The sequence below is a fragment of the Limulus polyphemus genome, unplaced genomic scaffold (genome assembly GCF_000517525.1).
Source record: "Limulus polyphemus unplaced genomic scaffold, Limulus_polyphemus-2.1.2 Scaffold519, whole genome shotgun sequence".
NCBI lineage: Eukaryota > Metazoa > Arthropoda > Merostomata > Xiphosura > Limulidae > Limulus > Limulus polyphemus.
In genome coordinates this window covers 33,770-47,445 of record NW_013666129.1, presented here as the reverse complement: position 1 = coordinate 47,445, position 13,676 = coordinate 33,770, and the positions used below count along the sequence as shown (strand labels likewise).

At 34.7% G+C, this 13,676-nt stretch overlaps 1 protein-coding gene across 1 annotated transcript in view; it reads left to right on the top strand.

Moving 5' to 3' along the window:
- LOC106458809 (fatty acyl-CoA reductase 1-like) overlaps positions 1–13,676 on the top strand; it is a 42,628-nt gene that overhangs the window by 24,880 nt on the left and 4,072 nt on the right. Inside the window, exons 7-12 of the mRNA XM_022385155.1 lie at positions 767–873; positions 1,494–1,671; positions 4,655–4,699; positions 7,111–7,229; positions 9,252–9,491; positions 12,319–12,448. Of these exons, the coding sequence (XP_022240863.1) occupies positions 767–873; positions 1,494–1,671; positions 4,655–4,699; positions 7,111–7,229; positions 9,252–9,491; positions 12,319–12,448 (819 nt within the window). The remainder of the gene's footprint in view (positions 1–766; positions 874–1,493; positions 1,672–4,654; positions 4,700–7,110; positions 7,230–9,251; positions 9,492–12,318; positions 12,449–13,676) is intronic.

Here is a 13,676-nt window from a genome sequence, read left to right as displayed (position 1 = left end):
CATTACATACCGAATGTGTGTCTCGTCGTGTGCCATCACTGTAAGGGATTAGAGTATACTAAACTTTACACATTATATAGGCTACACTAACGTTACGTTAAGGCAGTTCGTTTAACTATTATACGTGATGTACGTTTTTTGGGTGGTTGTTAATGAAAGTGTTCCGAAACCTGACATAAATTTATTGGCGACCTAATAGTTATATAGCTGTTTTGTTTTTCTTGTGCATTTCAAATACTATATTTTTAATTTCATATCATATTATAAATTACATAGAACATATAACTTTATAAGCAATCTTTAACTTATGTCTACTTTTTACCGTGTAAAATATGAAGTGACTCCTTAAATTCTCTTTTTGGGCTACGTATCTGTATTACCGTGGTTCGCGTCTCGTTGCTGCCAAAACGTACTTCGAACTTTGGGTCTGTGTTACAAGAATGACGACCAACTCCCACTATTCGATTAGAGCAGCCCAATAGTTGGAGATTTTTATTAATTGCCTTTCCCTCTAATATTTCACATCAAAATTAGACGGCTAGCGCACATTGTCCTTGTCTAATTTTGCCCAAACTTCCTAAACACAAAAATGCACATTAAGTGATCCAATACTAGTATGTTTCAAAATCCGTACAAAAGCGACTATAAGGAAGTAGATGTATGCTTGTAAGTTAATATTTAGTTTTTATGTAATTTGCAGTTTTCTGCAGCTGATTGAAATTTAAAACTTACTGTAATATATATAAATATTACATTCTTTTACTAGGCCTTGATCCACGTGTCTACAGCCTATAGCAACTGTAACCGACAAGAAATAGACGAGACTGTCTACATAGAGCATGTTTCTCCTGCAAGTGTTATAGAAGCTACTCAGTAAGCAACAATAATTCACATTCTGTTCAAGTCAGTCAGTGTTAAAGGTGTAACACAAGAAGAATGTATGCGTGTGCTACTAGTAACTATTGTATTGATGAGGAAGAAGGTGCTTGTGTCACTACACCGAATTAAGACGGCAGTTACCTCTTTTGACCCTAATCTAGAAATGTCTTATATGAGTGAGGGGCAATCAATGTACCGCGTGTATTGACGTAACATTAACTGTTTTGTTATCCAGTACTAAAAGCCAAAACCTTGGCCATAAACCTCAAATGTATCTCATTTTCAAGGTTATATGAAGGACAATCCATGTCCCAAGAACGTAACCCCACAAAATTATCATGATATTTGCCCAGTTGATATTGGATGACTTTTTTTTTTCTTAAACAAATGGATAATTGAAGTGCTTTTATCTTTTGTAAGCCCTCCAAGTTCCCTGTATTAGCTGTTGATGTTTTTTTTGCGGTCTAATCAGTTGTATATATATTGTTTTCATTTCGTTGATTTTATTTCGAGTTCTATACTTCATTCAGACGTAGTAATATTTCAAGTTTGTAGCTCACTCATATGTGGCTATGTCTATTACGTTGCTTTCTTTGAAATTCTTCTTATTTTAGGTGGATGTCAGACAGTCTACTGGACACCATAACCCCTCATCTCCTCAATGGTAGACCATGTAGTTACCATTATACCAAAGCCTTGGCTGAGAACTTGTTGGTGGAAGAAGGCCTTGGGCTGCCGATCGCCATTGTTCGGCCTTCCATTATCACAGCCTCTTGGAAAGATCCTATTCCAGTAAGTAAACCTTAATGAAGTAACCTTGAACGTCTTCTGTCTCATTATAAAAGATTGGTGGGATTTGTTTCACCCCTTAGTTACAAAAAAGGCATTCTGAGTAAGTGTGTAAGATAAGTCTATATTTTGATCATCCTAAATCCTCTAGTAAAATGGAGATAAGACAAAATGGACGTCCTTCAAACGGAATGCATGATTCATAACAACCATATCATTTGACCTATTTACTGTTGTGGCATTTATTCCATTGTAAAAGGTGGCATATAGGATCTCTCGGGGCGTGGAATAGAGAGGATAGTATTTGAACGCCGACCCCATGGCTCTTCTCAGGGTACCCCAATGATGCATCCATGTTTGGTTGCCTTTGATCAAAAAAGTAAAGGCAGACAGATAGGGGCCCCACAGGGAGCGAAATGGGAGTCAGATCCGAATTTCATCTGTCTATGCTACCCACAAGAGAGCCTAAGGGTGTCTTCAAAATGTGGAACAGGTCAATAGAATAGTATTTAGAACACATAGAGAACTCGGGAATCACGTTGGATCACATCCAAACACCAACGCTTGCTAGTTCCTTTGAAGGGGCTAAGAGTACGTCCATGTTTGGTTGATATTTATGTAAAACTATATGCGTGAAAAGTAAACACATAGACAATGATACCCCAGGGTCACTTGAAAAAAAGATAGAAGCATCACTCTTCCTACGACACTCGCCAGGGGACTCTAGGACCACGTGTTAAGAATGGTTGAAATCAATCAAAAGACATTTCCACTTTATATGTATCTAGATTATAAAATTTTTTATCTTTCTGTCTTACTGTTCTTAAGAATTACTAGTTATTTTTCTGTCAGCATTCACCATTATTCTTGCACTATTTTCTATTGCTTTACTGATATATGGTGTATTTGGAGAATGAAAGAGGGAGCTTATGTTGTATGCAAATAGTATATATCTAGCTGTCCTATAATATATAATTCATAGCTAAAAAGGTTTAAACGAACTACTTGCAGTAGTAATGTTTGTTAAGCACCTTTGGCATTATTTATGTGGTCATGAATTGTCTATTCAAGTAGACCATTTATTGTTAAAATGGCTAATGACCGTTAGAGAACCGAAAGATCATAGATTAGATCCCAGTATTTGCAGTAAACACCAACTGGTCTGACAGCATGAAAATATGGACAGGTTTTTTACAAAAAGTGAGTACTTTTTTTCATTTCTAGAATGTCTGGATTTGGTGCAGAATGCTACCTTAAAACTCAAAGTCTCAGCTATGACAATAAACCAAGCATTTAATGTAGATTCCACCGAAATGAGCCTAAAATGAAAGAAGAGCTGTAAAAAGAATAATTGAATCGTTCAGACTTAGTCTTGGAATTCCTACCGTCCAGTAAGGCAAAGTGCACACATCTATAAACATATTTCAGAAACATACAACCATTGGCAATTGATTGATCAAATAGAGGTACAGGAGGGAATCTATAATGTTGCTACAACTCGTATAAACATGGTGATCTATCTTTCATGCAGTATAAACACGGTGCTCTATCTTTGATGCAGTTGATAGCTCTGAGAGCCGAGATTCTACAAACATTACACAATATAAATATCGGGGGACACCAGGGAGCTTCCCACACTACAGCTAACTTTCAGAGATGATTGTACTAGTCACATTCCCACAATGATACTGAATGATGGTGTAAGCACCTCATAGACTGAATCTGTACCATAGAAGAAACTCCATCTCTGAGTCATGGGTTTTCCATGGCAAAAGATAGCCCTGAATACTGTCAGACCTCTCCCTGAAATTGGCCCTAGTAATCGTTACATCCTCTTGATAGTTGATTACTTCATTAATTAGACTGATGCATGTATATTGACTGCTACGTTAGCTCAAACATTCAAGACGTATTGGCTGAACTGCGAATAGCTCACTTCGGAGCCCCAGAAGAGATCCAAACTGACTAATCATCAAAATTTAACAATCTGCTGTTGCTGAATTGTGTAAGGTAGTGTGTGTGGTGAAAACTCGCATTTCATCTTATTTTCCTCAGTCCAACGGACTGACTTAATGGTTCAGCCTAACTGTAAAGCATATTAATTCTAAGTCTGAAGCTTATCATAACTGTAAACCATATGCATTCTAAGTCTGAAGCTTATCCTAATTGTAAAGCATGTATACTCTAAGTTTGGAACTTAGATAGAACCTATCATATATAACGGTGGTGTACCATGCAATAGAGTAACTGGCTGTTCTCCAAATATGCTAACGTTCACGTGTAAACAGTAGATCTCATGTATTGCCCAAGACCGGCTGGGGAATTGTCATAATATCTGCAAGAATAAGTGGAGTGGTTGCAATTCTTGTTAACTGACATGCACAAGTTCAAACATCAATAGATGGGAAAGTGGGTTAAAAGACAGAAGAGAATGTACTAAAAGCGATGAAAGAACACCAAATTTGAACAAGGAGATTGAGTTTGGCCCTGGTATACTCCAGGATCACAATAACCACTCAGGTCCAACTTTTGGTCACCTCAATCAACCAAACTAAGATATATAACATTCGCATGACACGTGAACGTGCATTGGACCCGCTAATAAGCTGATATTGTACGCTACTGATGAGCATCTGCGACTCTGGCTTGACCAGTAGATGGAGTTTTAACGACATCCAGAACACTGTTCCTGTTGAAACATATAAGTTGTTGTTGATGCGACAAACAACTACAGCTGGGCACTAGGCTTCAGAATTGTTTTACGTATTTAACAATAAGTTACACTATTATATCTTTCTCTATTGTTGCAATGACATTATACCTCTGTTTATGGTGAAACACTACTATGACAGAAGAGTGAAGTTACGATGTTTGTCGTATCAGTGTTGCCCCCCTCCCCTGTATCATATATATTTATATGTTTTAGCTTAGTATTACTTTCTATATTTCGTATGTAATCCAATAACCCGATTATTATTTTTTTCAGGGCTGGGTAGACAACTTAAACGGTACCTCAGGATTTATAGTTGCGGTAAGTAAGTTTGAAATACTAAAAAGTAAAACATAACTCAAAACATCATACATATAATATACACTCCACCAATGTATGAAAACTAGTCTCGTTATTTCGATTTGTGCTTGTACCAGGTTACTGATGAGGGATGGGATTCCTCGAAACCGTTATAACTCAGTAACAAGTGGTTAACCGAATGGTAGATTGGGTCCCACATTTGTTTGTAGTATTTTAAACACGTTGTCGGGTGAATAGTTCACAAGAATAAATTAGTATCATCAATGTTACTTATTCTGGAAATCTATTATAAATATACTATAGGTTCACATGGTAAGTAAAACACTATACATATAATGTACCATTTTACTAGTACGAAAATAATAAACATATAAAATGATGTTAGAAAAACCAAGAAGTAAAACTTGCTTTAGTAACTTTTTATGTAGTCTAACCGGACTCGAAGGGTTTATAAAAAAATATCTAATTATAGACTTGATGTTGAAAATCGCTTCTCAACTGACAAAACATTTTCGTTTTAATTAATCATCGTCTGAAATTATCGGATCTTTTGTAAAATGTTTAATCTTTAAAAAGGCATATTATAATAAATAATATTTTTACAGTAAACACGACGTCATAAACATTCAACCTTCTTTAAAATGTAGCAGTAATTGTAAATATTGTTTATACAAATATACCGTTCTTTTTTCAGTAATTGTAAATATTGTTTATACAAATATACCGTTATTTTTTCAGTAATTGTAAATATTGTTTATACAAATATACCGTTCTTTTTTCAGTAATTGTAAATATTGTTTATACAAATATACCGTTCTTTTTTCAGTAATTGTAAATATTGTTTATACAAATATACCGTTCTTTTTTCAGTCTGCTTTTAATGTACTGTTAGAATTCGTAAGATAAGCTGACTTCGTCAATAATGTTTACAAATAGATGTTAACCCACATTAAGTGTATAACATGACAGTCATAAGATCGCACACTCTTACTGGTAGACTTACTCATTGACTTTTAAGTCACAGGTTGACTGGTTTTGTCGTGAAAAGGAACAGGAAGTTTCTAAAATCTTTTGTTGTCTGTTTGTTATGAATTTCGCGCAAAGCTACACGAGGGCTATCTGCGCTAGCCGTCCCTAATTTAGCAGTGTAAGACTGGAGGGAAGGCAGCATCACCCATCGCCAACTCTTTGGCTACTCTTTTACCAACGAATAGTGGGATTGACCGCCACATTATAACGCCCCCACGGCTGCAAGGGTGAGCATGTTTGGTGTGACGGGGATTCGAACCCGTGACCCGCATATTGCGAGTCGAGCGCCCTAATCACCTGGCCATGCTGGGCCACTTTTATTGTCACGTAAAGGCATCTGACATTATGAAATTACTGATTCTAGATTTGCCAGAATAAATGCCCTCCAGTGGCACAGCGGTATGTCCACAGACTTACAACGCTAGAAGCTTGGTTTCGATACCCGTGGTGGGCAGAGCACAAATATCCCATGGTGTAGTTTTGTGCTTAACTTCAGACAAACATACAAACTTACCAGCTAAATTCTTCTTACTATATATATATAATCATAGGCATACGAGGCGGGAAGGCGGCAGTCCCCCTAGCTTCAATACATACGGCCATTCAGGCAAATTTTCATTCGAGCAAAATTAGAAGAAGAAAATATAACCTCATTCGGACAAAAATTGTACACACCCCGTCTGAAAAATCCCCCGTATGCCTATGTATATAACATTAAATGGGTAAAATTAAATTTTCTGAATTGATCAAAATTATTACTTCAAGTTGAGCTTTAGTCAACTGTTATTTACCACCAAGTCGAATCTATTTTTAGTTGTGGATTTTGGCATAACACATATGTTTAGAATCAATCATAGCTAAATTGGTTCTAGCTTTACAGGTAGAATTAGCACTTTTTTAATTACCTTTTGATAATAGAGTTTGTAATATGAAACACATTAGATAATATAATTATTGTTGATGTTCCAATTAAAAATACAACAAACAACTTCATTAGAAAACAAAAAATGCTCAGCGTATTTATTTAACACTTGAAACTATTCAGGGTCATGACACAAAACTTTGACCCTACCAGATCAAGTACACTTTGGTGCATTGTTAACAAAGTGTAATATCTTGCAGAATATATGAAATTATAATTTTACTAATTTAATAATCATTTCTTGAACACAAGGAGCAAGTTAATCTTAACACAGACCGGTTAACCCTATGACAACCGATAAACGTTGTTATGTTAATATAATATAATTTCGGTTTATTCTAATTTTATATCGTTATTTTTGAAAAGCAGTCATAAAAAATGAACAAACAGTACGTATTTTAACTTTAAAAGACATAACTGCTATGACGATTCACTATTTATTTTCAAAAAATAATCCCAGACTGGTAAAGGAATTCTACGAACGATGATGGTGCAGCGTAGTATAGGAGCTGACGTCATTCCAGTGGATACAGTGGTCAACATGATGATATGTGTAGCCTGGCAGATGAAAATAGAAAGGTCAGTATTTTATGTGGCAAAAAAATATGGTTTGGTTTGTTCTGAATTTCGCGCAAAGCTACTCGAGGACTATATGCGCTAGCCATCCCTAAGTTAACAGTGATAGATTAAGGGAAAGGCAGCTAGTCAACACCACCCACTGCTAACTCTTGAGCTACTCTTTTACCAACGAATAGCGGAATTGACAGTCACATTATAACGCCTTCCGGCTGAAATGGAGTGCTTATTCAGTGACCGGGATTTGAACCCGCGACCTAACCATCAGGCCATGTCAGGCTTCTGTGGTAACTGTGATAATATCTACAGATATAAATACAAAAGTCAGTATTTTATGTGATCATTGGAAAAGTATCTTTCATTTAGCAAATATAAATAAAAAAGTTAATATTTTATTTCTTGTGTGTAATAATGTCTGTTATTTAGCATGTAGAAATACAAGGTTCGATATTTTATTTTGTCAATAGGATAATATTGGTTATTTAGCAGTCAGAAATACATAGGTCATTACTTTGTGTAATAAATATGATAATATCTGTCATTTAGCGAGCAGAAATACAAAAGTCAGTATTTTATGTGGTCAGTATTATGATATTTGTAGAATAGCACATAATAAAATAAAAGTCAGCAGAGAACATGTGTAATTTTGCAATTATGTTGATTAGGTGTTACACGTTTCATAAGTAATCATAGTCACATAGTTTGTCACTGCTGTCCACTATTATAGTAAATTAAAGTAGCTGAAGCCTAATTTTGTGATTATTCGTCTGTCATGATATCTGTAGCCAGAAAATAAAGGTTAATATATAATGTGGTCTGCAATGATGTATATGGCCTGACAGAAAATAAAGGTTAGTATTTAATGTGGTCTACAATGATATATATATGTATATGGCCTGGCAGAAAATAAAGGTTAGTGTTTAATGTGGTCTACAATGATATATATATGTATATGGCCTGGCAGAAAATAAAGGTTAGTATTTAATGTGGTCTACAATGATATATATGGCCTGACAGAAAATAAAGGTTACTGTTTAATGTGGTCTACAATGATATATATATGTATATGGCCTGGCAGAAAATAAAGGTTAGTGTTTAATGTGGTCTACAATGATATATATATGTATATGACCTGGCAGAAAATAAAGGTTAATATTTAATGTGGTCTGCAATGATATATATATGGTCTGACAGAAAATAAACGTTAGTATTTAATGTGGTCTATAATGATATATATGACCTGACAGAAAATAAAGGTTAATATTTAATGTGGTCTACAATGATATATATGGCCTGGCAGAAAATAAAAGTTAATATTTAATGTGGTATAAAATGATATATATGGCATGACAGAAAATAAATGTCAGTACTAAGATTCATTGGTTCTAGTTGTTAAGCTTCCCTTTAGAAGATTAATACTTCTATATTACCCTATAAACGGTCTAGCCTACAATTCCTCCATATAGCGTCCAAAATGACAATTACGTTAGGCACATAGATAATTTAAATGTTTGCATCGAAGAACGCCAAATTGAAGAACAGTGTTTTTGTTTCCAATATCAACAACATCTGCAATGATAGAGAGCAAGTGAATGTTCAGATATTTCTGAAATTACTTAAAGCTGTCAATCACCGCAATATCCAGTATATTCGCGTATTTATATTAATATGCTGATATTCTTTAAATTATTTTGTTTTTTATTGTGTTATTACAGAGACTTCTAGAGATCATAATGTGCTTGAGTTTTTTCTTTCGGAAGTATATAGGTATGAACAAAGTAAAAAAAATAGGAAAAACTAGTCTGGGTTCAACCACCTTTAACTGCGATAATTTATTAAATATTTGTATTTTGATATTAATATCTTGTAATGACAACAGTAGAAGTGACGGCAGAATTTTTGAAGATGAAACGCTAAAAATAGGTTCCAGACTGTTGTAGCTTATTTTAACATATATTATCGAATTAGTCATAAGGAATGGACTTATGCAAATTAGTAAGGGAACATTTCCATGGTTTACTATAGGCCAGAGAATGTGATGGTGTACAATTGCACCTCAGGTCCTATCAATAGAGTCACGTGGGGAGAGATAGAACGACTTGCTTATCCTTTCATCTTAACACACCCAAGCATGGAGGTCCTCCGGTACCCTGGTGGCAGCTTCAAGACCAACCGTTTACTGAACAGGATCTGTGAGGTCCTGGAACATGAAATACCAGCAAGGATAATTGATTTCTTAGCGAAAGTTCTTGGTTACAAACCTGGGTAAGACCTTTATGATATCTGACATGTTTGTTACATGCTCGAGCCACACCTAATTTAAGTTGTAAACTTTCCTTTATTTGTCGTTTCACGTGATATTAAAACTTGACGTTGAAAGTGTCAGCCAATTCATTAATGAAGATATTTTTAAAAGACAATACTTTTTAGTTAAGATTATTTCTTCCTGCGATATTATCAGGATATTTGACTTTGGGGCTCAATACTCAAGGCTATGAATCTTATTTAAAGTTTATTTGAATTATCAAAGAAAATGACTAACTTCCTAGATTTACACTGCATTTGTGGTGTTACTTAATGATTTTCACAATTATTTTTTTTGTTAGTAAGCTTTGTATGCATATACAAGTTCCCCAACTTTGTATATAAATCACGCAACAAACGTGTAAGTATATTTTGCCCTTTTCAAAACATCTAAGAAAAAATAATCCAATGAAGTAGCATTAGAATTCAGATTCTCTCCTAATTTTAACTTTTTTTCTTTTCATCGAGATAATAAAACAAACTTATCTCCTTCTACCTTGCACTTATTAAAAAATGAGCAACAAATGCTGTCAAAGTAGCTAAAGATCGTATGAGAAAGGTTCAAGTTGTGGCGGACTGTTCCACAGCGGCTCAGTGATAAGCGTGTAGATTATAACGCTAATAATCGGCCTTCGATAACAGCGCAGAAAATTCGATGTCTATCCTTGCGCTTGGATAAAAGCAAACGAAAGTCTGGTCAAATCGAAATTTTAATTTTACTAAAAAATATTAAGAAAGCCACTTTTATTGGTAAACTTTCTGGTTTAACAAATTAAGAAAGCCGCTTTTATTGGTAAAATTTCTGGTTTTATCCTTCTCCAAGAACAAGCTTTGATGGCGATTTCTGTATTTTCGTCAAACTAAAAACAAAAGGCTATGTTCTTCTTCATAAACGGTGTAACATCAGAAGTAGCAGTCAGAGAAGTGTAAAGGATGTTTGATATTTTGTAGTAATTAATAAAGGCAAAAGCACCAAAGAACTGGTCAACAAGAAGTGAAGTCATAGAATTTTCCGATGTAATTTTAAGACGCGGTTTACTAGACAGAAGAATTCAAACACTACTGTCAAGAAAAACATTACCCCATCTTTAGTGCCAGCACGTGAAGGCTTATTTTCTTAACGTATGCAGATGTTAATATCTCTGGACTATTTGTTTAGGAACCCTTGACTGAAAGCAAAGAAGAATATATTATAATATGTCACCCCGACTACATCTATATCCCGTGCCGGCTTTGTTTGTTTTAAAATGTTCGCGCAGACCCATCCCTAATTTTGAACTGATAGTCTAGAGGGCAGACAGTTAGCTAACTGCACCCAAATCCAACTCTCGGATTACTCTTGTCTGACCGAATTGTAGAGATTGACAGTCACTCTCATATCGTACTCACGACCCCAGAGGGCGGTGTTGTTTTCGTGGTTTTAAAATCTAAACCGTTCGTTTTACTGCAGTACGTGCTGTGTTATCACTACCAAAGAATGAAAAGTAGAAAAGTGACTGAATACTTTGGTATATCGAGGATTTTACAAGAATGAAGATTTCACTGTGGGAAATGGAAGTACTTTCCAAGTTATGAGTGATTTCCACTATTATTTTTTTATCAGAAAAAAGTCTCTACACTATGCGAAAGAAAGTATTTTGCGAGCTATTTGTAGTTTTAACTACTATTTTAATAGATGTAAGTCCATTGTCTGAGCTAATCATGCAGCCTTGAATTGGTTTAAATTTTCGAAATCCAGATGTCAAGAAGACCTAAAGATATCCAAAAGTGGTTTCTTCTACAGTTCATCATCCTGGAGAAAACATTGGAGATTCTGATCCGATATCAAAAATGTTTTGTAATGATGTTAGCTGCAGGTCTTGTGAATATCAAGAGTCCTAAATGTACAGTCTCAAATGAGAATGGCTGCGATTCCAAAATTACCTATATAGATTAGCGAAAAACTTACGTAGCTAAAAAAACAAAAACAAAAAACTCTGGGTTGTTTACTCACTATTCGAAAATATTAATTAATTTTAGGCCTCAGTTTGTGAATGAGCAAGATTGGCCTCTAGTAATTTGCTTAAGATCCTAGCAAGATCCATTGATGAACGGAGCCTCCGAGCAAAACAGAACTTAATCATTCACAAGCTGTTACCTGAGATTTATGTTATTGAAACAGCAAACAAACTTCTTTTATTATTACATAACCTTAATTCGTTTCGGCTAATAGCTTTATTATTGGGTCTGTCATTACAATAATAGTAAAGTGAAACAGGAAATCAGTCGTGACAGATATTAGCTTCCTGTAATCCATGGGATATGAGTATTGCTTTAATTAAGTATAATAAAATATTTTGCAGAGTATAGAAGGCGTAAAAAACAGTTGTAGTTGACATAAAGAAATCTCTACAGTCAAAAGCACTTTTTTCTTCACAATATTCCATAGTACGGTACACAGTAGTGTTAAGACACTTTTGGAAAGGAATGGTGAAAGATTACGTAATCTACTACTGAGAAGTAATTATACTTCGCTAAGTCAATAGAAACAACCCCAGTACATTCACGGTCCCACGAGTAATTTGGATCATAAATAGTTTAGAAAAATTTGTTTCAAAACATGAACACTATCGGTAGCTGTAAGGTTAAATTATTATTATATGCTTAATTGTTTCTTTGAAGAAAAAAAAAAACACTGGTAAGAAGTTTAGATTTAATAAAACCACTTAACTTTAAAAACACACTACCAAATATCACGTGTTATCTAAGTCCTTATAAAAACAAGATTATTCTGTAATATTTTATTTAGGTTAGTTCAAGTGTACAACAGACTTCATAGGGCCGTCCACATTCTTGAATACTTCACTACACATGAGTGGACTTTCCACGCGGATAACGTGCTCATGCTCATGAACAAGCTGGAGGGCAAGGACAAAGAAGTAAGTCATTTAAAAATCATCCCAACCATGATTTCTGTACGCTTTTAATTCACGTCAAGTTACTAATTACTGAACATTGTTCAAATGAGGTAAAACACAGGGAATGAAATGTAACCTATGATGTCACCGCTCCCAGCTCATGGTAAGCACGTCTTGTTAATGAACAGGGCTTATTAAAATTATGTAATCCGTAGGGAACGAGTTGTGTGTGATTCATGAAGGCACCACTTCTACCTCACGACAAGCATGTTGTATATTATTTGTTCTGAACATATTTGAAATCTTACTCTGAAAACGTCAGCTTTAGTTAAAGGTAACTTACAGGTGTATCATAATGCAAGTAGGTGAAATATATATCTATGTATTTATAAATATTTATTTTGTCGCATTACTTTCATCACTAAATATCTGTCTCTTCCTAGAAAGAAGTCCACAGAGAAATAACCATTTACTGACACTGAATATGAAATATTCACATTAATGCAGGGTTTATTTTAAGGAAATTTTAGAATTGCGCAAATCTTTGAGGCAGGTGCCATGACCCAGTGTTTGAGATTCTCTGAGTCTGAGAAGCATTTGTTTTCAGATTATATTGTTACGCCTCCGGTCGTTAATTGATTTTCCGTAACTTCGTTCCGACGAAACTTTAGCGACACAAGTCCTTATTTAATAAAACTGGTTTATTCTTTCTGAATATAACTTTACAGATACACTTATTTTCAACAGTCGCTCTATAACAAACGTTTTAACAACGAACGTTAACTTCAACAATACTTTCCGACTGCAGTTCAATTACTCACTACCTACACACATTGTCCGGTCACGTTGTGAGCGTCTTATATATATATACCAGACAAACATATATCTAGTAAATGCTAGGGCATTCACGAAGGAACAAGATATTTCTAAAAAATAGGTAGCGTGACACTAGTCACGTGACCTCGCTGACACAACGATACATTTTTTTCTACAAACTTGCAATGTTTACTAAAACTCAACAAATTTGGAGAAGATACATATACTACACTAAAATAAATAATATTTATAGTTCTATGGTTACAAGGTTGGTCAAAATGACTACACTTGTACAGAGAAGGTTATATTGTGTTGATTCTAATGTCTCAACAGTAAATTTGTATCCCTGCATATCATTAGTATCCTTGTACAGATGAATTGTATTTAAACTATTAATTTTTATTCAGTAGTGGGTAAAGTTTAATGTGATTTT